Here is a 25705-nt window from a genome sequence, read left to right as displayed (position 1 = left end):
AGCAGTTCCCTGTCCTTCTGGAACTGAGGGGCCACAACTGGACACAAGATTCCAGGTGTGGTCTCCCCAGGGCAGAGCAGAGGGGCAGGAGAACCTCTCTGACCTACTGACCACCCCCTTCTAACCCACCCCAGGTACCATTGGCTTCCTGGCCACAAAGGCCCAGTGCTGGCTCATGCTCACCCTGCTGTCCCCAGGACCCCCAGGTCCCTTTCCCCTACACTGCTCTCTAATAGCTCATTCCCCAACTTACACTGGAACCTGGGGTTGTTCCTGCCCAGATTCAAGACTCTACACTTGCCCTTGTTATATTTCATTACATTTTTCCCCACCCAACTCTCCAGCCTGTCCAGGTCTCTGATGGCAGCACAGCTTCCAGTGTCACCACTCCTCCCAGCTTGGTGTCATCAGCAAACTTGCTGACAGTCACTCTGTTCCCTCATCCAAATCATTGATGAATATATTGAATAATACCGACCCCAGTACTGACCCCTGACATTATGCTATTGATCGTAATCACAGGTGCCACCATCTCAGTTAAAAGATAAATAAGTAAAATTTAAATAAATACATTTACAGAAAGTAACAAAAAGAGAGGTGTATGTTTTTGCTTAAGGATTAGTCTCATTTTAATTGAATATCCACAGATTCTTATGGAATAATACAAAGCAAAAATAATAATACATACTGAACAGCAATCTATGTCTTCTAGCATAAACCACTTAATTACAAACACTTTATAAAAATGACAGTTCACACATTTTTACATGTAGATTTGGGTTAAAAGGGCCCACTACATAGGAAAAAAAAACTGAGATAGATTGTTATATTGTCATGGTGACTTTTAAAAATTCACTTCACCAGTAGCATGCTGTATTTTTTGACTGCCAATAAATATGGAAATACAAAAGAGAAAACGTGTGCTTTTGTATTTATAGCAATTTTGCTTGTACATTTCACTGCTGTCAGGCCAATCTGAGCTTATTGCCACCAGCATCTCATTAACTCTCTTGTTTTTTTTTCATCCTTAGATATGTAAAATAGAAGATGTGTTGCTTTTAAAACCTTTACCACTTCGGTTTTCTCATCTGTGTTTCTGCACATCTGTAAGCAAATAATCTTGGAAAGAAACAGATGGAAAGATTGCAATGAGGTACGTCCTAAATTTCCACTCACATTTACACAGTACTGTACAGAAGAAATCGCATTAATTATCCCACTTGAATATCCAGCAGCATCTCAGTTTTATTTCCCTTGTGTTCCTGGTGAATTGAATTGAAATCTACTGGACGATCCCGAATTGGGGTGGCTTACCGTCTTCAGCTTCTGGGCTTAATGCCGGGGCCACGCTGCTCTGGTTTTCATGCAAAGGGCTGTTCAGTAAATACATCTGTGATAGAAGTGCGTGAGGAAAACATGGATCAAATGAGAAGTTAGAAAGCATATTTGGTGCTCCTTTGTGCCATTCAGGAAAATAAAAATCTCATCTGTAAAAGAAGCTTTATCTATACAGAGAAGACATCTGGATCTGGAGGAAAATGTTGCTCTGCCAGAATTGTCCTCCAGGGAATTTGAGAGCAGAGTGAAGCGCTGGTTATCTCAAATAGCCAGGGGTTGGGCTTGCCAGGCTTGAAATAGTTCTGAATTGGTGAAATATGCAGGTAATTCTTCATCTGCACTTGTCTGCAAGGGCTTGTGTCTGGTGCATTCGAGACAGTCGAGATCAACTCGCTCTGGTGAAATCAGGAGTTTCCAAATGATTTTGGCCAGATCATTTTGTTCTTAAATTGTCTTCCCTCCTTTGCTCAGAGAATCCTCACGAGTCCAAAATACAGATTTCGAGAGTCTCAATACCACGTCTGCGTCTCTTGGTGAACCGAGAAGCTCAACCCAGATTCAGTGTCCTTTCTCCACATCTCCAACATTTTCCACCCAGGTTTGTACCAGGCAGGTATGTTTGTAGATGAAGCCTTCGAGATTCAAACACGTAGCAGCTTGTCTCCACAATAGGAGGTATTAATAGTGAATGATTGTCCAGTGTAATGAAATCAATACAAAGACAAGGCGTAAAAAACTTTCCTGTCCATAAGGCTCCTTCTTAAACCCAGACCTTTTTGGTGTGCGTTGGTTTGAGAAGATGCTCATGAGAAGGTTCTGTGGAGGCTGCCATGCCACGGGGCTCTCAGAGTTATCAGAGTGCCTTACAACCCGAGACAGAACAGATCGGGGAAAAAATATGGCATTTACTCATAGGAACGGTTCGGTGTGAGTTAATAAGAGGAAGTGGCAATGAACTATTAATAACTGAGGCAGTCAAGGCTGGAAGAGGTGCCTGAACTGGTGGGCACTTGGTATTTTCAGGAAGAAACATATACCGGCTGTAGAAAGGAGGAAAATGCACGCTTTTCATTGTAGTTATTCCCTGGGGCAATGGCTGTTGTAGGTTCTGTGTGGAGGAAACTGCTTGTGCAGTTTAAAGCAAATGGTCTCTGTGCTGGCCAGCAGCAAGCTAGGGGAAGGGATTATAATTTAAACACAAAATAGATCTCTTTCTGGGCTGGTAACTAATGGACTACAGGATGCTCTTAATGTACTAAGAGAAAAAATGGATCTATTTGCACTGCTTAGTAGCTCTCCACAGACCATTACAGAAACACACGGGAGCCTGTCCTGAAAAGTGCTATTCTTGGCTTGGTTTGTTTTGTGGTTTGGGTGTTTGGGTTTGGTTTTGTTTTGTTTTTATAGTGAAATGTTTCCCAAAAGTTTAAAGGACTTTGCGTCTTGGAGACGGGAGGCAGGCTCCGTGAGCTTACAGAACTCGGAATAAGACGGTGACAAGGTCTTACACCAAAAGGTCATTTACGTGGGTGACTGCCAGGCTGCGTCGTTCTTCTGCTCCATTCACTCCGCTCTGCTTCGATTCATGACATACTGGGGAGGAACAGAAAGACAGAGTTATTTTTACAAAGCAAATTGTAGCAAGAATTTTATTCTCCTCACTATGTCAAAAAATAGGAGCATGTTTGGGTGCAGTCCTCTACAAAAGTGTACCAGGGCCAAAGAGAACATCATTCATAGCTTTAATGGGCTTTTTTCCTTTTCTAAGGACTTTTCCTGAGTGCACAGGACCATGGAAAAGTTACTGTAAGGTGAAGGCAGCTCTGCAGTAAATGCCCATGTGCACACGGGGCAAATGCCAGGTAATTCATTACCGAGGGGCAGCTTTTATCAAGTGTCCCCATGGCGGCTGCGGTTGTGACGGGTCTGTGCTTTGGGATGAGCTGCAGCGGGTGAAGGTGTCAAAGCTTCCCAGGTCTGTCCCCCCCTACAAAGGGCTGATGCCTCTTTTGTGCTGGGTGAGGGCTAAAGGTGTCCTGGGTCTAACCCGGTCTCGCTTTCCCCCTTGGTGCTTTACAAATGCGATGAAATCCATCATATAGAGGAAAAACAAAAGAGTGAAGTATGAATCAAACCTGGTTTCTTGATCCTCTGCTGGGGGCACAGGCCTGCTTGGAAGAGAACCAGCAAAACAATGAGTGAGTCTCCACCACAAACTAATTGTCCTCTTTTCTTTGGCCCTGAGGTCCCATTTGTTTCTTGGAACAATTCAGACTCATCCAATGGACCTTGGCAATTTTGATCAAAGCTCCTTTATCTCTGGGAAGAGAATAGCAGAAATGTGCACTGTTCCCCCTCAGGAGCTGGTTATCTCATAACAAAACGAGTGGCTGTATCACTGAGGCAGAGCCAAAACCAGGCCACATTGTCCTGGCACGGGTTTGTGACACTGTCTTCCAAACCTCCCTAGAATTTCCTTCCCCATCTAACGTTACAGCCTCCGATCTTGCCTTTACGCACAACCGGCATTTGGCCTCCGCATTGCACCAGCGCGCAAATGCTGCGACTCAATGTCAGGAGAACGTTTCCCGGTGCCTCTGGCTCTGTTCCGTGACCAAACAGTTCGCGAGCTTTACAGAGGTAAAAAGCAGCGTCAGGAATTCGTTTGCATGGATGAAGGTCAAGAACATCCCCAGAGCAATGGCACAGGGAGCTGTTAGGGGGAGGAGAGGCTCTCCCCGTTCCCAGACGCTTGAGGAATGTCCTGTTGGGTCCGAACAGCCCGATTGCTCCCCAGGAGTGCTACAGGCGATAGGGCTGTTCTCACCAAACACTGCTCAAGCTATTTGGTAAGTGAAGGATAAATGAAAAGAGAGTAGTTACCTTTCCTTCTCAGCCATGTCTTGTTTCTCTTCTGCCCTGTAAACACAAATTGTGTTTGAAATCTGTCGTCTAGGCATGAGCAGTGTGAAAGTGTGGAGTATCTAAGGCTTTTCTAGACAGAGCTGAACTCGGAGGTTACAGGTGTGATCAGAAACAGCCGTCCATGCCTGTGATGTGCAACCTTGATCATCACACCGCTCTCAGGATGCCTGTTGGCCCTGGAGGGAGGTATCTGACTCATTTGGGCTGGGTGAGTTGCTTTTCAGCAGCTAATGCTGAACAGAGTCCTCCCAAAGCGGCATCTCCCGTTGGGCTCACCAGCACGGGGAGGTGTTATCGCAGCACATCGCGCTTGTGCTGACCCAGCTGCTCCTTCCTCCACCCGTGATTGCCTTTTGCTTTTAGCAGAGCCAACCTTTATCGCTTCTAACCTAAATCACCAGTGATGGAGTGGCTCTAGAAAGTGAAACAAAACCAACTCTAAACTAATGGGCCTTTTTATGCCACTCTAGCAGAATGAAGTGGCTTTTAAAATAAGCGCTAGCTCTCACTTAAGGGTCAATTTTCATGGTCACATGGGGAAAATGTGCCATCCTTATATATGGAGTGATTTCTGATGATCTTTGCTAGCACATACGGTACATGTTCAGGATATATGCACTCAGGGGGTTAAGAGTTCTATGGATAAATAACCTTTTAATCAAATTTCTCCTTTCTCCTTCAGCTTTTGCTTATTTTGAGAAAATCAGTAGAAAATAAGTGCAGGCTGTGTAGGATATCGAGGTAGGAGGAACACAGAACCAACTGCTTATAACACACATAATGATAAGAGAAAGCAAAAGGCAACAACCTGAGACAATGAACCAACCCTCCATCCCCCCCAGATTAATTTTACCTTTCTTTTCTGGCCTTGATCCTCTCTTCTTCATATCTGCAACAAACAGGAGACATTCTTTAAATGTTAGCTATTTTAGTAAAATGCAATGTTTGCTCTGCAGGTGACGAACTGCAGATGGGCAGAATGTGCACCGGTATGTAAGGAAGAGAAGGTTTACCCCAAGCTCTGCATTTCCTGTGCATGGATTTGGACTCAACGCGATCCTCTACACAGGATTTTTGTCCTGGACCTGCTCAGAGCTCCATGTGCCCCAGGGTCCCTCTGGTACTCACTGTAGGACGCAGTCTGGGATCTGTACGTGCTCCATTGGGATAAGTTGCTCCAGTTCCTCCAAGCTGTGAACATACTGGATCTTATTGATAAACTTCACACTGGCAGAGGGAGAGAGAGTGTGTGCTTGAGGTCTTGTTTTGATGTGAAAGGTTAGCGTAAGATCTGAGATTGAATTTCTGCTCCAAAATCAGCTGAGTTGAGGAACATGCGATATTTACCTGATGAAGGGTCGGGATATAGCCAGCACTGTCCGGATGAACCACGAGGGATGCACGATTATCAGTGCTTTGAGGTTTTTACGCAGCCTGTGGAGAAGCCGGGGGACAGAAAGTCAGGGTAATGTGCCTTTTTGTGAACTCACCTGTAATGTGTCAGGGCACTAATGAGCATTGTGGTCTGGGTGGCCTTAGGAAGCCCATTTAAGCTCAGACCAGGCAGGCTGCAGCAGCACTGCCTTGCTCGGTGATGTGTTAGCCTGATCTATGTGAGCAACGGAGGAAGAAGAGATGATGAGGAGCACCTGGAGTAAGTCAGAAAGCTGCGATAGAGGAAGGAGTTACAGAATGTGGGGAGTGCGGAAGGAAGGGTGAGGAAGCGGTGGAGAACATGGTAAGAGGATAGGGAAGAACAAAGAGGCAACATCAGCAGGATTCTCACCTTCTGTCGATCATCTGGTAGCATTTCTTGAGCCAGCCAAGGCCAGGCATCCTCCTCCGGGGCGTCGCTCCATTGAGGTACACGATCATATAGTCCTCAGCCACCAGCAGCTCCAGACTACTGATCACGTATCTGTTGGGTGGTGAGCAAAAGCAACAGTGCCATGAGACTCAAAAAAGGCCCCTTGAGGTTTCTTCTTGTGCCTGTGTGTCACCCCAGAAAGACTCCAGACCCGTTCTTTGTAGACCCTCAGATAGTTTTCAGATTCTCCTGGCTCCTCTGCAGGGATATTTCTCAGGGACCGCTAATACTTGTTAGCACAGTGCATGCACGGATGGACATCCCTGCGCCGTTCTAGCAGTAGCATCTGCCAGCTGTTGAGCATTGCTTCCATATGCTCTAGTCTGAGTGTGAGTCCATCGCTGGCATAATTAACACTGAGTGTCTGAATGCTTTGACTTACAGGACTTGGCTGCAAGCACTGCGGGCAGCGTGTCCCCAGTGCCACTCGCTCCAGTCTGCAGCTGCACGCTGGCCACGTTTGGCCTGGATTCAAACTTTGATCCAGCTGAGGTTCCTGATGCGATGAATACGTGGGAACTGCTTCCCCACAGCCCAGGTTACCTTCCTCACCCTCCTCTCCCTCACAGACCCTGACCAGGCACTTACAAGAAGAGATTCTCCATGATGTAGTGGTAGTCAGCCAGGTTACTGTCTGGAAGATAGCAGGCAGCAAAGACAATGATGGCATTGAGACCTTCTCCATAGTATCCTGGGAAAGAAAGACACAGGGACTCATTCCAGGGGGAGATACGAGAGTTGGTGGGAAAATAGCAGTGAAGATGTATTGCCTGGGCTGGTTTTTGTGCTACAGTGGCTATATGGTTTTTAGCATGAGCGGGGTGCTTTTGTGTTTATCTGCTGCATAGCGGTATAAAACAAATAGCAATTTTTCCCTAGAGACCATTAAAACAATCAGTCGCAACATCCGCTCCAGCTTGGCAAAGATGGACTGAAATAAACCCACCAAGCCAGGGCTAGGCCTCCCCCTCCCTCACCTCCGTGTGTCACCACTCTCATGTAGGGTTTGATCATCTGGAGGTCGATGCGGTGCTCCTGCTCTCCGATGATGACCGTCCTCCAGAGCCGGCCGTTGGTAGCACTCCCGTCCTCTGTGCCACCGTCCCCAAACAGGTCTGCGCTGTCCCCAGGCATGTTCTTGGCCGTGGCTACGGGAGTGTCGTCTGGAAAAGGAACAAACATCTCTGCCTTTTATATAATGTGTGAAGAGTGTCTGCGAGAGCTTTGATGCGCAACGAGGCAATAACAACCACAGACTTAGGATGGGCTGTTTCATCTGCTTAAAAAAGCACTTAAAATGAGCCTAAAAAAAACCCCAGCCCCTGCAGACATTCACCCCAAACCAGCCTTTTACCTTCCCATTCCAGTTCATTCCCGTTCCCCAGGAATTCGAGGGAATCTGTCTCATCAGGAGTTTCAATATCATCCACATTAATGTCCAGGTCATCTGGTGTGTCCAGGAAGTCGTCGGAGAGAATGGAGCCTTCACTCTGGTCCAGGGAAATGTTGATTTCAGGTGCAACAAGTGTCTTCCGCTTACGATGCGCCCCATTAAAGTTTAAAGTATTTGGGGGAGCTGGAGTTAAAAGGAAAATAACTGACAGGTTGTCCTGTATTCTTAGTGCAAGACATGGTGTTTTCATTATGCATATTTCTGACTACAGTCGTGGGAGTTCAGAGTGGTGGATCATAGTGGGGAGGCACTGGGTACCTGCAGGTATGGTTGGATAAAAGCATCCACGCTTTTGGGGTACCTATTTCCTCCCTCAGCTTCTTGTGCGAGATTAGCAAATTCAAATCTCTGCTGTTTCCTCTCCCGCATGGGAATTTTTGAGGATGCTCCAAGGGAGCTGGCTTTGCCCTAACTGCAAGCTGCTGTTCCCATGGGCTTGTTTTGCTTTGACTGCTGATAAGACAGGCTGATACTTACAGGATGTATTCTCGTCTTCTGTAGGGCTGCCCAGTGACTCCATCCCCGTCTCTTCTGGGAGAGGTCTGCAGGCAAGCCAGGATGCGGAGGTAAAAAGACAGGAGATAACAGGTAATGTTTAGGAGGAAGTCACTCCATGGCAGATGGTGGGGAGAACTGGGGACATCAGGAGTGAACGTGCAACCCCCTGTCGGCTCTGCCCTTTCCGTTTTGCTTGTGATTTGCCCAACAGCAGCCCAGCAGCTGTGCAATTCCCAGCAACCTCCAGACTATCCCTGCGTTTACCACCACACATACATCTCTCATTTTCCGGCCAAGAGGCTAGAAAATCCAGCCAGGGATACAGCAACAAATTGTGTCCCCAGAAGAGCTTGGTAACATCCTCGCTCTTTCTGTATTATCCCCATTTTTATCTCTATCAGAAGTTCGAGAGGCAGTGCCAAGCTCTAGGGCTCCTCATTAAGGCAACCAGGGAACAAGTTCTGCAGTTGGTACTTTGTCTGTATTGCTGTTCCCTGCACAGCACGGGTGATGCCGTGGACTGTCTGCATAGCCTGAATTTGGCTGTTCCTAAGCCCAGTGGTGGATGCTTTGATCCCAGCAGTGGGTGCTTAGCTCAGGAGCACTTTGCAGTCTCTGCCAATGGTTTTGTGAAGTGGATCTTGCATTCTGCCACAAGCCCTGGCTGCAGTGGAGCAGAACTTTTCCAAAGCTCCTGCCACAACCACCTCTCCCAGGAGGCAGCTGCCTCCTGGTCTGCAGGGACTTTGCTCTAAGGCAGGTGGTGTTCAAGGATCAAACCTTAGGTGCGATCCCAGAATTGTCACCCCATCCTCACCTCAGCCACCACTTGGCAAAAGCTGACAGTGCTACCCAAACCTTGCTGGGGTTTGGAAGCAGGTTCGTTCTGAGCTGAGATCCAGGCATCTGCACTCAAAGCCCTGTTTTGGAGCCAAATGCTGACCCACGTTCCCCTCCTAGGGCTTTGTGGAGAGTGCAGCATTTGCAGGTATAAAATCCTGGGTGCTGGGACAGGGACATGGGGGAAAGGCCACCAGTTTTAGGACAGCGCGTAAGAATGGGGATGGGACTGGGCAGGGGACAGGTGTCCAGCAGCTGGTGGCCTTGGAGCCCAGCGATAGCAGGGAGAGAGATAATGGGGACTGATCCCTCTGAGTCAGCAGGGGACGCAGCCTCGCTCTGCCCTGCAAAGGTTCCTCTTTGTGCTGCCATGACATCAGAGCCACCAGCCAAATTAAACCCTATAAATATTTAGATTAAGGGATAATCCTCTTCTAGCTGGTTATTGTATATTTATGAGAGCTGGAGACCTGATCAAAGGCACTTGCTCCTCTCTTGTGCAGCACCCAGACCCCTTGGGCTGCCACAATATCCCAGGGCAGTCAGAAAGGTCCCTCTGCCCCCTCCAGCTTCTCCTCCTCCCTTTTGCTTTTGTCTTGAAGGAGGCCTGGCTGGTTGTTTATCTGACTGTGAGCTGGCGCCAGGCACAACTTGGTGATACAGCACTCAAAGGAGGGGGGGAAAGGCCCAGCTGTACCCGAGTACGTGCTGCAGGCTGGCACTCCTCTAGGATTCATTTAAACAAAGCAATTCAAAGGTCAGAGGTGAAGAAAAGGGCTTTCTTACCTTCCCAAAGGATGCTCGGATCACTCCCTCCCAGTCTCCCGTGTCAATCTTCCTTCCCAAACACAGCTAGCCCCAGATGCCAGATTTTCTGATTGAAGCAGGTTTCCTAAGGGCTGGGTGCCACCATTTTGCTCTCAGCTGACGTGTCCTGCCCGCTTTCCCTCTAGAAGCAGCTTCTCCTGGGCCCCAAGCAGCCTGAGCCTTCACCGCCCGTGATGCGATGGATGCGCGATGGAGTGAGCATGCTCCTGCATCCGCCCCGCGGCACCGCCACAGCATCAGTGCGGGACGCGCTCGCACAAACAGCTGAGACAGGCTGAGACAGACTGAGACAGACACCGAACCTTCAGGGAGCAGCAGGACGGGGACCCTTTCATCCCTGCTTGCTCGGTGCCTTGGCATTGCACCTTTGCAACCTGCAAGGCAGGAGCTGCTGCTGCAGATCAGCTTCTCGGGGCAGGCTGGGAATGTCACCCTGTGTCCTTAATGAGCCGCTGAATTCAGCTTCCCCAGCCCAGATCTTTGTCTAGGATAAGGGTTTTTTTTTTTGCTTGTGGCAAGATTGGTTAATCACAGCTAAGCAAAAATAGCTCTGCAGCAAATCATCTGCTAGAGAGCTACTGTCCCACATGCAGCAGCCTCTGCCCTATTATTTTAATGCTTCTGGGGGGAAGTGTCTTGAAAATTTTTATTTATTCATTTTTAATGCTAGTTGAGCACAGCTGGCATTCGCTCATTTGCCTAGTGACTGTTCAGACTCTATTTCTCTTGCATCATTCTGGATTTAATCCCTCTGCAGCAGTTTATCGGCAGGCTGGGGAGCTTGTTTGCAAAGCTCTGGCCTTGTCCCTGCCCCTGGCTTCTTGCTGGGCCATGGTCACATCCCTTTGCTTCTCCCTGTGTTTCGTTTCCGAGGCAGGACTGACAGTGTCGGTGGTGGGTGGTGCAGGGGGCTCTGCAGCAGAAATGCCCCTTGAAGACTTGCCTGTGGCTGGGGTGAGTTTGCTGCTTGCATGGCAAGTGTGGAACAGAACCTGGCACCTCCTGCTCCAACATGTGTGGGTTGGTGCACTGGTGTCCAGACACTACAACAGCTTTGTGTCCAGGTTTTCTAGGGAGCCTTGGGTCATAGAATCATTTTGGTTGGAAGAGACCCTCAGGATCATTGAGTCCAACTGTAACCTAAATCTGGCACTAAACAGTGTCCATAAGAACCTTGTCTAAATGCCTTTTAAACCCCTCCAGGGCTGGTGACTCCACCACTGCCCTGGGCAGCCTGTTCCAATGCCCGACAGCCCTTTCCATGAAGAATTTTTCCCTAATATCCAATCTAAACCTCCCCTGGTGCAACTTGAGGCCATTTCCTCTTCTCTTATCACTTGCTACTTTGGAGAAGAGACCAACACCCTCCGTGCTTCAACCTCCTTTCAGGCAGTTGTAGGTCAATGCTTTCCCTCTTGCGCCTCACTTTCCATTCTCCTCACTCAAAACCTTGCCAGCACAGTGCTCTGGGGGAGCCCTAGGTTGGCAAAGGTCCATCAGTCCAAGGCTCTGCTCTCAGAGGAAACAAAAATCCCTCCTGGAAACCCAAGGCCTTGGCTGAGTTCACCTCTGGGGCCAGCGGAAGGACAAGCCGTGTCCCACGAGCCGGGTGCTGGGCTGGCAGACAGAGGTGCTTAGATGAACGATGCAGCTGGACCCGGGGAAAACAGAGCTCAGCTCATCCGCCGGTGCCCAGGGAAACAGGAGACCCTTTTCAGCAGGGCGGGGGCCGTGCGTGCCCACCCGCACAACACACTGCGCCTCTGTCTGCGCATACAGGGGCTCTGTGGCTGCCCGGGGAATTCAGCTGCAGCTGGAACGGGGGAGCTGGCCCTGAAAAGCCCCTGAGCAGGGCTGGGGGCTGCCCGTGCTGTGTGTGCCCAGCCAGCTGCTGCTGGGCCACAGGCCCCAGCACTGGGTGTGGGGGCAGCACTGGTGGGGTGCGCCCTTTGGGGGGCCGCAGGGAGTTCAGTGAACACCGAGCTCACGGGTCAGTGAAGGCAAAAGCTGCCACTTTGGCACCTTCCATCACCCACACATCATTTCTCAAAAAGTTCACACCCCTTTAGATTCTGCACGCCAGTGCCAGTGGGCACTGCATCCCAGCAACTCCGCTTCTCATGGCAAATGCCTGGCAGAGCAGCATTGCTCTGTTTGGGGGGACACTGCTTGATTCAGAGATTCCTCCATCCATCCATCCTGCTAATCTCCCTGCTCCTCATCCTCTCCTTGGCATGCTCACGTTGTTGCCAGAAGCCACTCCAAATATTTTTTTAAGCATTCCGAGCAGCCTTGCAACAAAAACTCTGTTCTCTGGCCAGAATTGCCCTGTTGGGATTAAGACTCCTGTTGCCTCCAGGGCTGGTGGGAAGCACCTGCATGCTCCATGCCCTGCTGGCTTCTTACAGAAAGAAATAGAATTTTCTCTGTATTTTTTTTTTGCAGGAAACAAACCTGGGGAAGTCCTCGTCTTGCCACTCCTCCTTGACATCCACATTTTCCATCCGTAAAGTGGCTTCTGTGGTTCCCATGGTGCTCAGAGTGGGCTGGCTGGACAGCGGCTCCCCCAGGAAAGGGCTTGGGCTGGAAGGCGAAAGGCAGAGAGGTTGTTGTTGAGCATCGCTAACAGGGACTGTTTAATCTGAACCATTCAGAGCAGGTATGCTGACACCACGCTCCGCAGCATGATAGCTGCTGCTTTTGCAAAAGCAGTAAGGCAAGGACCTGGGGTTTTGTGACCACTTGACACATTTTGGACAAGAAAGAGGAGGTGAGGTTGGCCCTGGGTGGAAGCAACAGGTTTATTTGTGCTCTGTTGTGACCTTAGCTCTTCTCCCTGAGGATTAACACTGTCTGGGCTGATGCTCACCCTTTTTTCCCCTTTCTACTTCTCTTCCAATACTAATCTCAACATGAAGCACCTGTGCTGAGGGAAATTAAACACATCTGAGAGGGAAGAAGAGAAAGAGCTCTTCCCAGGCTGGTTTGGGGTGGTTTGGCGGTAGCATCAGTTTCCATTTTGCTGGCCTGGGCTGAAGTTAATGACTTCGGTTTTGCAGAGGAATTGGTGATTATCGCTGTGCTCTGTCCCCACATCCAGAGAGAGATGGAGGAGGGTGAGGAGGCCTCACAGGGCTGTCGAATGTCCTTCCACACCCCTGAAGAAGTGGATGGGGCTACTCTGTCTGTCCCCTGGTGTCAAGGAAATCTGTGTCTAGCACAGTTTGACCCATTGCTGTAAGGATCTTCTAGAGACAGGGCTTTTTCTGCTTCCTTTGGAGGCTTGTATTTACACAGGGTGTCGCTGGTGATGATCTGGAGGGACATAAATCTGTCTGTATGTATCTGCTTTAAAGGAATGAAGCTACGTAGAAATCTGAGTAAATCCAGCATCCGTCTTTATTCCAGGTGCTGGCAGGGGTGGAAATCGGGGCTGGGAGTGCTGCAGGGCTCTCTCCCTGCCCGGCGCCTCAGCCTTTCCTCCCAGCACACGCGTTATGTGTTCTGTCCCCAGCCCCACGCCTGGCTGCGTGCGGTGCCCACGACACTGTCACACATGTCTCCATTTTTGATTTCTCTCCATGCAGGCACAGGAGACACCTTGGGGCTCAGAGAGACCCCACCTCCCTCCCTCCTCCCAGCGCTGCCAGCTGCTTTCTGCTCACCCTGAAGGCATCATGGAGGGAGGGAGAGAGAGGAAAGATGCTGAAGCAGATCCCAGGCTGACGTTTCTTAACATCAAACATCGCCCAGCAGCGTGGAAAGCCCAGATGATGCTGTACTCACCGATGCTTGTGGCTAATGAGGAACAAAGGAGGTGCTGCCTGTATCCCAGCTGGACATTCCTCCGGAGGGCGATGGGCTGCTCAGCAGGTCCAGCACCTGGATCTGGATGCAGACGTGAGCGGCTTTCTCAGCGCAGGAGCATGGGGATGCATCTAGGTCGGCCTTTCCCACAGCAGTCGGTGCTTTGTGATTTGGATTTTGTTGGGGTGGGGTGCGGGGAATTGAGGACAGTTATTTGTATTCTTCCATGGCTGCTGCTTCCTCTGCTTCCTCCCTGCCCTCCAAGGTATTTTATTATTTTCCGCTTGCAGCTGGCTAAGCCGCAGCTCTCTTAAGTCAGCTAATTGCACCGCTTTTGTGTGTGAGGAGGATGGCGGTGCTGGTGGTGACAGGGAGGGGGGTGTTATGGAGGATGGGTGGAGAGAGGAGCTGCAAGCACCCCCCTTTCAGTGTCACCTCCCTTCCAATTGGCTGAGAGGTACCGAATCTCTCCCTACACTCTTCCTCCGGATGAATGATGCTGCCGGGGGCTGAGCACACCGTCCCCGTGCTGCTTTCAGTGGGAGCCAGGGATGCTCATCATCCCGCAGATCTGGTCCTAGAGGAGGCGTGGGAGCTGGAGGGGTGGGGAGGGCTTTTTGGTATAGTGCATCATTCACTGAGAAAAGTAAAAGGTGGCCTCGCTGTGTGGTAGGATGCGGCATTTAATGGTCCATCTTGCCTTGCACCTAATCCTGTACCCTTATGAGGGACCTGGGGGGTTCAGCTGGAGAACAGGAGCTGAGGGGAGACCTTCTGATCTCTGAACTGCCTGAAAGGAGCTTGGAGCCAGGGGGGTCGGGCTCTGCTCCCCAGGAACAAGCGCCAGGAGCAGAGGAAACAGCCTCAAGTTGCGCCAGGGGAGGTTGAGGTTGGATGTGGGGAACAATTTCTTCCCCAAAGGGCTGTGGGGCATTGGAACAGGCTGCCCAGGGCAGTGCTGGAGTCACCATCCCTGGAGGGCTGGACAGGCGGACATGAGGTTCTCAGGACATGGGGCAGTACCAGGGCTGGGTTATGGCTGGACTCCATGATCTTGAGGGGCTTTTCCCACCAAAATGATTCTACAATTCCATGTGGACATTGTTGTTCTCTTAGGATAAGGGGCTCCCACAGGACTTTATTTCCTCAATCCGGTGGAAAGCACCCTAAAGAAAGCAACACACAATGCTAGCCAAATGCCGGCAGCTGCTAGCCGTGTGTGTGGGCAGCCTGGCACATTGTGGACCAGACCTCGGAGGGATGATGGTGTATCCCCCGCTCACAACCTCACACTTGAGGCTTCCTCATGATCCAGGATACTTATGGATGCTTTAGGGATGCATTATATTTCTTTATACCTATTATATATTTCTCTCTTAGAAGCAGGCAGGAGATCCATTAGGACAGAAAGGTGCTAGGACATCTGTGACACTTGATGGCTCCAAAGTTAATTATCAAAGCCCGCAGTGTCATCTCCAGCTAAGGTGAATATTTGCCTTTTGCTTCCATTTTTCCAAGGCTGTGGAAGCCTGATAGCACATGACAGCACGCGTATGCATGCGATAGCATATTAATGCCATCTACTGGCTGCGGTCCCGGGACTCGGAGCACGTGTGCTTTTTCCGAACGTCATCCGCCTGCTCACGGAGGTATTTCATTGAGCACATAGCGATGGGCTGAGCGAGCCCATCTCTGCTTGCCGGGCCAACTGGTTTCGCTGGGACTGCGTTTCCTTTTGATGTGCTGGGATGAACGCTGCGCCAGACCGATTTTCCTCCGGGAATTCTGTGTTGGGTCGTGCCCATTTGGAGGAGGCAATAGCAAGGGAATGGAGGGGCTGTGCAGGATCAGGCCCCTCCTGGTGCTGGATGTTTTCCCAAGCAGCTTTTTTCACCCCATTCCATTCTCTCTTCTATCTCCACATGCTCCTCACACCTGGGATAGTGTTCTTATGTTACTTGAGAGTGTATTTGTTTCAATCTGTGAGCCAAATACTCATATGAGGGGGAGAAAAGGATGCTGTGTCACTTTTGGAAAGACACTGACTGTCATGTGGGCATCTTCTTTTTATTTCCCTGAGTTTGATGCTCATTTTCAGGCAGTGAGAGCTTGTGCTGATGGACCCTTTCTGCAATCCTGCAGATCACCAGCAACTCAGGGACTCTAAATTACTTTCCTACCTGTGTGAACCTGTGATAAAAAATATTTACTTGTTCAGAAATACTGATATTATTACAGCAAATCCAGATATTATTACAGGCAGAAAAGCTGTTTTGGAGTCTGCCACAGGAGGGCGATGGATCCCCCGAGCCTGGCTGTGCTGGAGCTGCAGGAGCCGGGCTCTAGAGGTCACTTTGCACCAGGAAATGGCTGAGCCAAGAGGTGACACCGTCCCCGTGGTTTCTCCAAAGAGAAAAGCAGAAATGGTAAGTTTTGCCTCAGCCTAAGTCTGATGGCTCTTTAAAGACAGGTTGAGATACTTCTTCCGAAAGCCAGTATTGAAAAGGTCCTTCTGCTGGCCCAAGGGCCTTTGTAAAGGAAAGGGATGAGTGACATTCACTGAGCAAACTGGGGGTGTGGGACCTTACTTGAAACTGAACTCACATCCTCCCCAAACGCTGCACAGGACAGGCTGCTGGAGCTGAGCTCCCCATGGTGTGCGCAGCGCAGGGCTGCGGCGTGTTCGTGTCTGCACATGTTTGCAAGGTCCGTGTGGTTTCTAGGATTCTTGTTGAAATTTAAAGCATTTTAAATGTCCTTAATGGCCAGGACATTAAAATGTTTGAATCTGGCAAAGCATCGTGGAGAGGAAGGTCCTGGGGATGGACAGGGTCTGAGATTTCCATATTCAAAGCTCTTTCTCCATTCACGCTCCTGTTTCCTGACCCCATCAGAGGGCTTTAGGTGGAGATGACCACAGACCCAAATAAGAAATATCCACAGCCTGTTTACTCTTCTTTCCACCCCTTTTTGGCAAGCCTGGGTCTTTCCCAAATTTTCCCAAAGCCACTGAATTTGTATTAAGAGCATTGCATGGTGGTGCCACAACTGATTCAAGAGAATCCATACAAGCACAGGACATTTTGAGTACCCAACTCTGGGAGAAGCTTTTCAGAGTTTCCCCCTCGCTGGGCACTGGAGGATCCAAGCAGGGGGTGCAGGGGCTGCAGAAATCCGCCTGCTTCAGACTGCCCGCTCGCAGGACGGCTCCTTTGAAGTGCCTGTGGGTTTCTCTGTTACAAATCTACCTTCTGTTATCCCCCCTTTACAGGTCAAGCAGAGGTTACAGCTTTTCATTTAGGAGGGTAAGAAATGTGCGTTTTATTTTAAACACTCAACTGCAAAATCTCAGAAACTGGAGCTTGAAAATACTGTGAAGCTCTGAGATGCAGCAGATGGTGATGCCACAGCTCGCGGTGCTTTAACGGGGCTGGAGTATCCCCAGGGCCCGGATGCTTCCTTTTTGAGTTTGTGATAAAATCACACATCATAAGGATGGCTGAGGCTGGAAGAAGCTTCTGGAGATCGTCTAATCCACCCCTCTGCTCAGAGCCGGAGCAGCCCAAGCGGGTTTCTCAGGCCTGTGTCCAGTTGGGTTTTGATTATCTCCAAGGATGGAAACTCCACAACCTACTCCAGTGTTTGACCACCCTTACAGTTAAAGAGTAAAAGAAATGAGATTCCTCTTCTATTTAAAGGGAATTTCCTGTATTTCAAGTCATGGCCCTTACCTCCTGTCCATTTACTGGGCACTGATGAGAAGAGTCTGGCTCCAATCACTTTAAGCCAGCCTGGCTGAAATTAAGATGAAACATTTGTTTGTAGGGAAAATAAAAGTTATTTTGGTTCCTTTGAAATTATTTACAACTTGAACCAAAGCTTGAAGTGAAAAAAAAGAACATTTTGGGAATGAAGAACTGCAGGCTTTGTTTAAGATATGCTTGAAATGAAATGGTTTAACTTTTTATTGCAGTGTGACATTCTGCATTTGAAATCTGCCTGCCTTTAATTAAAGAAGTGGGGGACTGCAAGTGCCTTGAAACATGCATTTGAAAACAGTAATGTTTTATTTTGGGGAGAACAAAATGTTTTCATTGTCTCCACTTAAGGAAAAAAAAGTGTTTTGCTGTGACGGATAGGAAGGTTCCATTCTGATTTTCCTCTTCCTCATCTTTTAATTTGATCTTTAAAGGACAAACCAGGTTGAGGCTTCACCTCTAGGAATCCAAGAAGAAGAGCTGGGAACAAGGGATGTGGTAAGTCTTTGAAATGTGGGATTTGATTTAGAAGGGCATTTAGATGAGGTTCTCAGGGCCATGGGTTAGTGTTAGAGTTGGGTTACGGTTGGACTCAGTGATCCTGAGAGCCTCTTCCAACCAAAATGACTCTGTGATTCTAAATCCAGAGGCATGAGAGAGCGTGGATCCCAGGAGCTGCCAAGGGCATGAGGAGAGCGCTGGGAAGGAGGAACCCAAAGGTGGGCACCAGCTGCGTGGATCAAGTCACACAGCTCCCAAGGGATGAGGAAATCAAATGCATCCTGATTCCCAGGTGAGACCATGTCGGCAGCACCTTCCCTCCTGTCCTGTGAACCCTGTGTCTTGACTGACATTTCCAGCGCCAAGCTGGGGATGTGGGGGGACCTGGCACCCGTGGGTGCCTCTGACCAAGGCAGAGGGGATGTGTGGGGCAGCCAGTTCCTCCCAGCACAGATTTCCCATCCAAAGGCAGCTGGGCTGTGTGGGACAGGTGGTGCACGTCGGCTCCGAGGAGGCTGCTGGGTTATGGACCCCCAAGGACTCGGCTGGAAGGAGCCCCCGCGTAGGCAGAGGCACTGTCAGGAATGCATGGCCCAAACCCAGCATGGCAGCCGTTTCCTGATGGGCCCCATTGCTTCATGTGGCTATTGAACCTCTCCAAGAGGCTCAGGGAGGCAAATCCAGCAGATCCAGGGCTCCTTGGAGAAGTGAAGAGAGTTGCACCAGGTATTTGTGGTCTTGCGTTCTCCTGAGGGACAGGCTGGCATTTTCCTACTCAAATCCTGATGCTATATTTAAGGCACTTAAGCGAGCAAATGATGCTTTTCTTTCTCAGGAGATGGTTTGCGTGGCTAAACCACAAAGACAAACGTGCTGTGCTTGCTCGCTGCTGCTGCTCTGGCGGGCAGTCCTGCAGAGAGCTGGGCTGGGAGGATGGCGCCTGGTCCTGGGCTGCTTGTCGTTTGTCCATCTCAACCACGATGCAGAATTCAGGCTGCAGCTCTTTGCAGCCCCACGTGCGGCAAGGGGAACGGCGTGCCTGCCTGGGGCAACCCGCATGTCCCTGGGGATGAAGGCGCTCGTTAGTCCTGTATAAACACTTGTCATGTCGGACTGGGCCTTGTGAGACAAGTTTGTTTGTGATGGGGACGGAGCCTGAGACGTGGAGACCTTGACTGACAGGTCAGGTTAAAGTCCCTGACAGGCTGGGGGCTGGTGGCTGCCTCCCAAAAAGCTCTTCAGAGCAGCAGCTCCTGGTCCAGCCTCCCCAGGCTCTGCAGCAGGTAGAGCGTTGTTGCCTGCAGCTCTGTGCTTGCTGCCATGGCCCTGATGGTGTGTGATGGAGACCCATGGTCACCTCCGGCAGGAACCGTCCTCCAACCACCTGTATGAACCATCCTCCAACCTTCAGCACCAAGCACATAGGTTTTGGGGTAGAAGAGCGATGCTGGAGAAGGAAGACGGTGGGTGGGGATTATTTCATCCCCTGCTTTAGGTTTGAAGCCTTGGATCAAGCCCATGGACAAAAGCATCTGGGAGAGATTATGGCCTTGACCTCGGGGCTGGTGTTTATGCCAAATGAAATGGCTCATGATAAGAGGGCATCGCATGGCTCGCCCTCTTCCACGGGGCTTGTTTGCATCTCATAAACAGGAAAATGTCACCCACACCCTCCTCCCTGGTGATTAACAGCAAATCCTCTCTCTCTTGATTGCCCGCTTGTCTTCCCAGGGTACAAAACCATGCAGAAAGTTGCACACAGTGCTGTCTAGTGACATGCTTATTTATTTTCCTGAATTGGGGCTGTCTCTGGCTCCAGGAGCAAAATGCTTAGTGTTGAAGTAACCATGGTGAGAAGCATCCTGGTGCTTGGCTGCGTTCATACCTGTTGGGCTGGGTGGGACTTTCTTCTTTCAAGTGCAGCAGGATGCAGGTTTTGAGAGCTCCTTGATGTTTTTGTAGCTTCTCTAGGATGATTCCGGCTCTTGTGGTCGCTGTTTGCTCCCTAGCGCCTGCCTGGAGGGGGAAGCAGCATCTCATGGCCTGGGCAGCTGCTCAAAAGTTGTGTGGCCTGAAGAGCAGAGGATGTGACACTGTCCAACCTCAGCGACACGCACGGGACTCCTCCAGAGCTGGAGGGAGCGATGGCAACAGGGATCAGCCCTGTTGTCCAAGGAGCTGGAAGTTTGTATGGGTTCAGGACTGGGCATGTAGGAGAAATTGCTGAAGGATTACTAAGAACATCTGGCTGAATTGTTCCTCTGAGTTGGAAACAACTGGAGACTGGGAGAGGACTTGGAGTAACGTCATGTCCGCTTGTCTTGTTCTCATGTTTCTCAGGGCATCCTCTGATGGTTGCTGTTAAAGAGAAGCTGTGAGGGACATGGAGCCCTTGGCCTGACCTGCTCTGGTGGTTTGTGTGAGGACCTTGGTTATGGGGTAACTTTTTGGCTGCTTTTTGGGGACGATGGGACAATGTGGCTTGATTTCTTGCCATAGCAGAGGGATCAGCCAGCGCGTGGAGAGGAGCTGGAGGGGAGAGGCGGCAGGTCTGTGCCTGGTCACTTCTGCAGGGCTTGGATTTGTCATCTTGATGGGGAGCTGTTGGTGGCATGAACTACTTGAAACCACCTGGTGCGTGGGGAATGCTTTCCCTTCAAGAGATGCTTAAACTCCTACTGATTTTAGACAGAGCCCGTACGGAAGGTGATTTGCTCTTCTGTTTTATTATCTAGTAATAAACATTTATTATTGCTGCTATTCACAAACCAGCACCTTGGCACAGCAAGTCTCCAAGCGGTGACAACCGTGATAAATTTTGTTACTGGTTCATGCCCTGATCAGTGAGGACGTTTCTTGCTCCGGGATCCCCACGCTGCTGACAGCTGACATTGAGATACAGGCTGCCCCAGCAAAAACACCCCCTGACCTTGACATTGATGTGTGAAGGGTTAATTAGGGCTTTGCTCTGCCTCCGTGTCCACATCTGCTGATTAATTCCAGCCAGGTGTCTATGGTTCAGGTCTTAAAACAACAATTGCTGAAGTGCCTGGGAACACTTAGTTTGGCTTCACTCTGCAATTCCAAGTATGGATAAATATTTGCACCTCTGTGGTTGTAAGACACCTTTGAGATATGAAGGCAATTACCGTAGGAGTTCTTTACAAGACAAAAAGACGGATTTCCCGGGGAGCGGTGCTGGTTCAGGGGCAGGCGGGACCCGGGGGCTCTTTTTGCAGCACTTTCTGGGTGGTCGTGGGGAAGGTCACGGGGCGGCTGGTTTTGGGTGCTGGAGGGGTTGTCATCCTACAGCACCTCTCGGGGAATTCAAACGTGTTCCCACTGACTTTTTTGCTTTACAGTTGCCCCCAGTGATCCATTTTACATGGGAGAGTGAGGAGGAGAAATGCAGAATCCAGAAACATGTGCAAAGCCGCTTCCTTGAGATACCCTGAGGAAAGGCCCTGTATGGCTCAGCAACCTTGGAAAACACGTTTAGTTTTGGTGAGTTCTTATTCCCATGTTGGTGTACTCTGGTAGCTGTAGTGGTCTGTCTCTTTCCATTCAATAAACCAATATCTTTTCAGCTATATCTCTGGGGGGATCCAGTCCTGCGACTCTATTGCTGGCTTTCAACCAGGTGCCATCCTACAATGTGTGCAAGGACAACAGAAAATGTAGTGTCTGCCATCTGATGAGGGTAATTTGGCTTCTCTGAGCCTCCCTACATGTCTGAGGATCCAACTAAGCAGGTTACCTGCTCGTCTCCATGTCTTTATGACGGCCCTGCTAATGCACCTCCAACTGGTTTTTAGTTTTTAATATTTGTGTGTTCTTCTGGGTTTGGTTCTGGAAGTTGTCGGAGACCTGTGCACATAAACCGTGTCTCATTCTGCCCAGCGCAGCACACAACGCTCCGGAGCTGGAGTGTGGCAAATTAAAACTCACCCCAGACGTTGTCTTTGACTCGATTCAGAGACATATATGGGCTACAGGATCCCTATAATTTGCCCAAATAAATGACCTCTCAAGAGAGCTCTTCCCTCCGGTGTGGGATGAAGTTACTCTGTACCTTATATCCACATATACCGCTGGGGAGTCTGTGGTGTATTAAAACTATTGTAATAACTTCACAGGCATTTCCATATTCAAGTGATCATAATAATGCCCATAAAGTACACTCCAGCGTGAAGTATTTATGAATTATTCGACTTAAGGTGGAAAAAAAAAAAGGAAGAAAAGACCTGGGCTGAATTAATGGCTCTTGAAGAAACATAAATTTAGAGGAATCGTATTGCAGAGGGTTATTTTGTGTGTGCAATAAAAGGAACATTTATGGCTTGGGCGCGTAAATTTGGTTTGAATGTTTTTGAAGCAAAGACCTTTGAAATAACTTATAACTTTTTCTCCTTTCATTTTTATATGGCTTTAAAGGGAAACACCAGACACTTTGGTGCTTTGCACAAAGAAAAGCGAGGAACAAGGTGCGAGCGCAGTTCACTTGGCGTCCTGTCCGTGACCGTGGTGTGAAGCAGGTGAGGAAGGGGAGCAGGAGATGCTCCCGGAGCCCGAAGGGAGATGCTCAGCCCCAGGCTGGCTTCCTCAGAGCCTGCACTGTGGTTTGTTGGCCACATGTCTCCCTTTCCCTGCTGTGGCAATAAATATACACGATCCCAAAGCTCTCGTTAGTAATTGTCTTGTCTGGAGGCGTTTCTGGATGCTGTTCACAGGCTGCAGTAAGGCAGGCGGCTGTGAGATTTGTCTTCCCTCTTTCCCCAGCCTGAGGGTGGTGCTTTGACAGGGAGATGAAGGGGAGGGAGCCAGGGGTACCCAAGGAGCGGACACAGCAGCCGCACGGCGGGGTCACCGCCAGGACTGTGTTCACCCTGGATCGGAAAGAAGGCAGATTCTGCCCTTTAGCAACCTGGGGAGAAAGCATTCACCACATCCCTAGGAGGTGTTCACAAGTGGTGAGGAACCATTGACGCCCCAATCACCAGAGGAGGAGGGGTGGGAGAGTGGGACTGGTTTGGGATGTGGCTCTCCAGGCTGCCCTTGGTGCAGGATGGCAGACTCCAGTGCCCCACTGCTGTGCCTTCCCCATGGCCCCGGAGCCAGCGGGGCCTGGAGCTGCCAGGAAGGATGTCTGATTCAAGCACCAGGAATGCAGACACTATCACTCCCTGGTTTGGATCTTTCATTTTTTGCTCCATTACTACATATCATGATCAGGCAGAGCGACCTGAAGCAAAGCCCCAGCTCGTAAATCCTCATAGCTGCCAGGACCTGGAGGCTTTTCTTCTCTCTGTCAAAGTGAGTAATCAAATCCCCTCAAACACGTTTTTAATTGGGTAACTGGAGGCTGTAATGTTCCCCCTGGGACATCTGGGGTGTGCTTGCAGGGAGACGCTGGCTCCCATTCCCCGGTGCGAGTGACGCCAAGCAGCAGCCGGGTTCCTCCGGCCTGGAAGCATTTAGGGCTCTGGGTGGTGCTGGAGCCGGGGCACCCACATGGGAGCAATGTGGGGAGATGCTGCGGTTCTGGCTGCGCTCCCTCGGGGCGGCTGTGCGGTGGTGCTGACGCTCCCCCCTTTCACTGCTGAAGCATCACAAGTGAGTGAGTAACAACTCAACAGTTGTGAGACGTTGTACCAGAAATGATGGGATTTCCAGTGAGGCTTCTAGAATAAATTACCTGGGTGCGCAGGCACTTTTGGCTTTTTGCTTTGAACTTTTTGAGTTGGCCAGGCTACAAATGCGAAGGGAAAGGCACATGGAAGAGACACGTCGTGCAGAGATGAGGGAGATGCTCCTGCCTTGGTTTCCTGCAGATGGTTATTGCTGGGGGTCCTGCAGCACTGGGGTTCTATCTCGGCCCAGACGGTTATCATTAACTGTACTAGCTCTCATCGCTCCTGACATCCACAGAAATGTCTAATCCTGTTTTGGAGCTACCTACATTCCTGGCCTCTCTACATCCTCCTTTCCCTGGGAACTTTCCCCCTTCAGATGACTGCGCTGTGCTAGAAATGCGTGTTATGGCCAAAAACCCGCAGATATCAGCCCTCCAGGTAAAAGGATGCTGGATTTGTAGGTAAGACGTGCAAGACACGCATGACATGCAAGACCTGGGCTGGAGGGTCCCCACAAGGACCAGGGCAGGTGACAGTGATGCAAATCAAGTTGGGTCAGCACCCAGATCATTTAAAATCCTTGGGATCTGGTGCCATGAAACAGATTAAACCTTGCACTGATTGTGTGAAGTAGGGACAAAGCAAAGCTGGACCCACCCCCCCGTCTGTGATCTGAATGGCTTCATTAATTAGAGGCATCAAAATTAACACCGGGCAAGTTGAGTTTTTCATTGATGCTGTTGGATAAAGTTTAGCTTGGAGGACTTTTAACCTTAAACCAGACGTCTTCAGGTCTGAGCTAAATTATGCCTCCACAGGCTGTCATTATATCATAAAAGGAGCAGGTAATTTGAACATTTTTGAACAATTGCCCAGATTAAGTTTGCTACAGAAGAAACCTCTGTGAGTGTTCGTGGACGCGGAGAGGAAACCAGGCCTGGAATGCTTTGATTTACGAGCGGGGCCGGGGATGCCCGGGAACGAGCGGGTCCTTGGACGGTCTACACACGAGAGCAGGAGGCTTGAAAGACCTGCTCAAATAGTTTGTGGTCTGAGGATTTCGCTGCTGCACCGATTCATCTCCGATTATCAAACGGAGCGCAAATTCCTTCCTGATGACATGCGAGTGAGTGCGTTACCGGAGAAGCCAGCTGATGAATTCAGAGTGAGGGATGTGGCAGAGGGTCCTTCATTTTTTTGGGGGAGGACATGAATGCCTTGGGTTGCTGATGTGACTCAGGGAGGTTTCTGCAGCCCACAGAGCTCGTGATACTGTTTTATATTTGCTGGAGACATGGCCATGGAACCAGAATGCATTTTTGAGAGGTAAACCAACATCCTTGTCCAGGGGCTGGTGACGCATTTGGCAAAATAGCTGTATCCCCTAAACTGGAAGTGAAAAACCCCAAACCAGCCCCAAAGGACAGCCGGGTGAGCAGCACGTTGTGAAGACAGGGCTGTGTGCAACTATTCACTCTTTCATTTTCAAGGGAGGGGGAAAAAAGTGGAAAAGGAGAGACATTGTGTGTCTTTTGCTCCAAGTTACCCAAACTTTTATACCCCAGTAAAACTTGACTCCTCGAGGGCCTGTGTCTGCAGAGCCCATACCCAGCAGAGGTGGATGCCAGCAGGAGAAGCATCATGGTCCCATTTTGGTCCCGTTTTGGGAGCGCAAACGGCAGCAGCGGTGCTGCTGAATCAGGCCTGGGTTCGCTGACGTCAGGCGGGATCCGCTGGAGCAGAGTTAGAAACACCCTTTGCTGGTGTGAATTAGGTTCGAGCCTGGTTCCGCGGGGAGGGGAATTCATTAAAACGCCGCCACATGTGGAGTGAGGTTATAGCTGATTTTGAGCGAGTGCAGCTGACAATCCCAAAATACATTTTCCCCTCTAAAGAGTTTTTATTCTTTCAGCTCTGCAGCGTTCCAGTACCACAGATGTGCGTACAGGTGATGGTCTGGCATCGGCATCAACTTTCCCAGTAGCGATACAGAGCAGACCAAGGCACTCTCGATTACAGTAAACTATTTAAAGAAAGATGCTGCTTTTCCATCACCCAGGTCTTTGCGCCCTTCCACACTCAGTGGCGTTTTCCAGCTTTTGCAATAACCGTTTCTTTTCTTTGTAGTTTCATGCTGCTCTGCTGTTGGTTTATTCAGGATTAGCCCAAGCACCCCAGCTCTCAGCAAGGAACATCAATTCAGCTCCTGGAGCTACAGGAACCCTTTTTGGAGTTGCTCCTCGGACGCAGATGCGCA

General features: G+C 49.9%; 1 protein-coding gene and 1 long non-coding RNA gene across 14 annotated transcripts; one reads left to right on the top strand and one right to left on the bottom strand.

Moving 5' to 3' along the window:
- Positions 1-600: 600 nt before the first annotated feature.
- Positions 601-13669, bottom strand: ATCAY (ATCAY kinesin light chain interacting caytaxin). Of its 3 annotated transcripts, none has more exons than XM_065858050.2 (13): positions 13536-13669; positions 12204-12332; positions 8061-8125; positions 7485-7706; positions 7108-7293; positions 6719-6821; positions 6050-6181; positions 5611-5697; positions 5392-5490; positions 5117-5152; positions 4222-4257; positions 3474-3509; positions 601-2931 (listed from the first exon to the last, which is right to left on the bottom strand). In XM_065858050.2, the coding sequence occupies exons 2-13, from the start codon at positions 12278-12280 to the stop codon at positions 2922-2924; spliced, it is 1089 nt and encodes a 362-aa protein (XP_065714122.1). In that variant the 5' UTR covers positions 12281-12332; positions 13536-13669; the 3' UTR covers positions 601-2921. The 3 variants fall into 3 exon arrangements, with proteins under 3 accessions (XP_065714122.1, XP_065714123.1, XP_065714124.1); XM_065858051.2 differs by having other exon boundaries at positions 3474-3506; XM_065858052.2 differs by lacking the exons at positions 12204-12332; positions 13536-13669 and adding an exon at positions 9708-9815.
- On the top strand, positions 2929-25705 carry LOC136113101 (uncharacterized). 11 transcript variants are annotated; one of them, XR_011735955.1, is made up of 10 exons: positions 10001-12408; positions 13337-15982; positions 16828-16861; positions 17749-17812; positions 17962-18107; positions 20156-21319; positions 21403-21515; positions 22250-22350; positions 23048-23128; positions 25576-25705. It is a non-coding gene; the product is annotated as an uncharacterized lncRNA (long non-coding RNA). The 11 variants fall into 11 exon arrangements; XR_011735956.1 differs by lacking the exons at positions 23048-23128; positions 25576-25705 and adding an exon at positions 2929-4187 and having other exon boundaries at positions 4295-12408; positions 22250-22493; XR_011735962.1 differs by lacking the exons at positions 23048-23128; positions 25576-25705 and having other exon boundaries at positions 13337-15040; positions 15816-15982; positions 22250-22493.

The sequence above is a fragment of the Patagioenas fasciata genome, chromosome 27, assembly GCF_037038585.1.
Source record: "Patagioenas fasciata isolate bPatFas1 chromosome 27, bPatFas1.hap1, whole genome shotgun sequence".
Classification (NCBI taxonomy): Eukaryota; Metazoa; Chordata; class Aves; order Columbiformes; family Columbidae; genus Patagioenas; species Patagioenas fasciata.
Note: the sequence above shows the minus strand (reverse complement) of the source record. Positions and strands in the feature narration are given on the sequence as shown.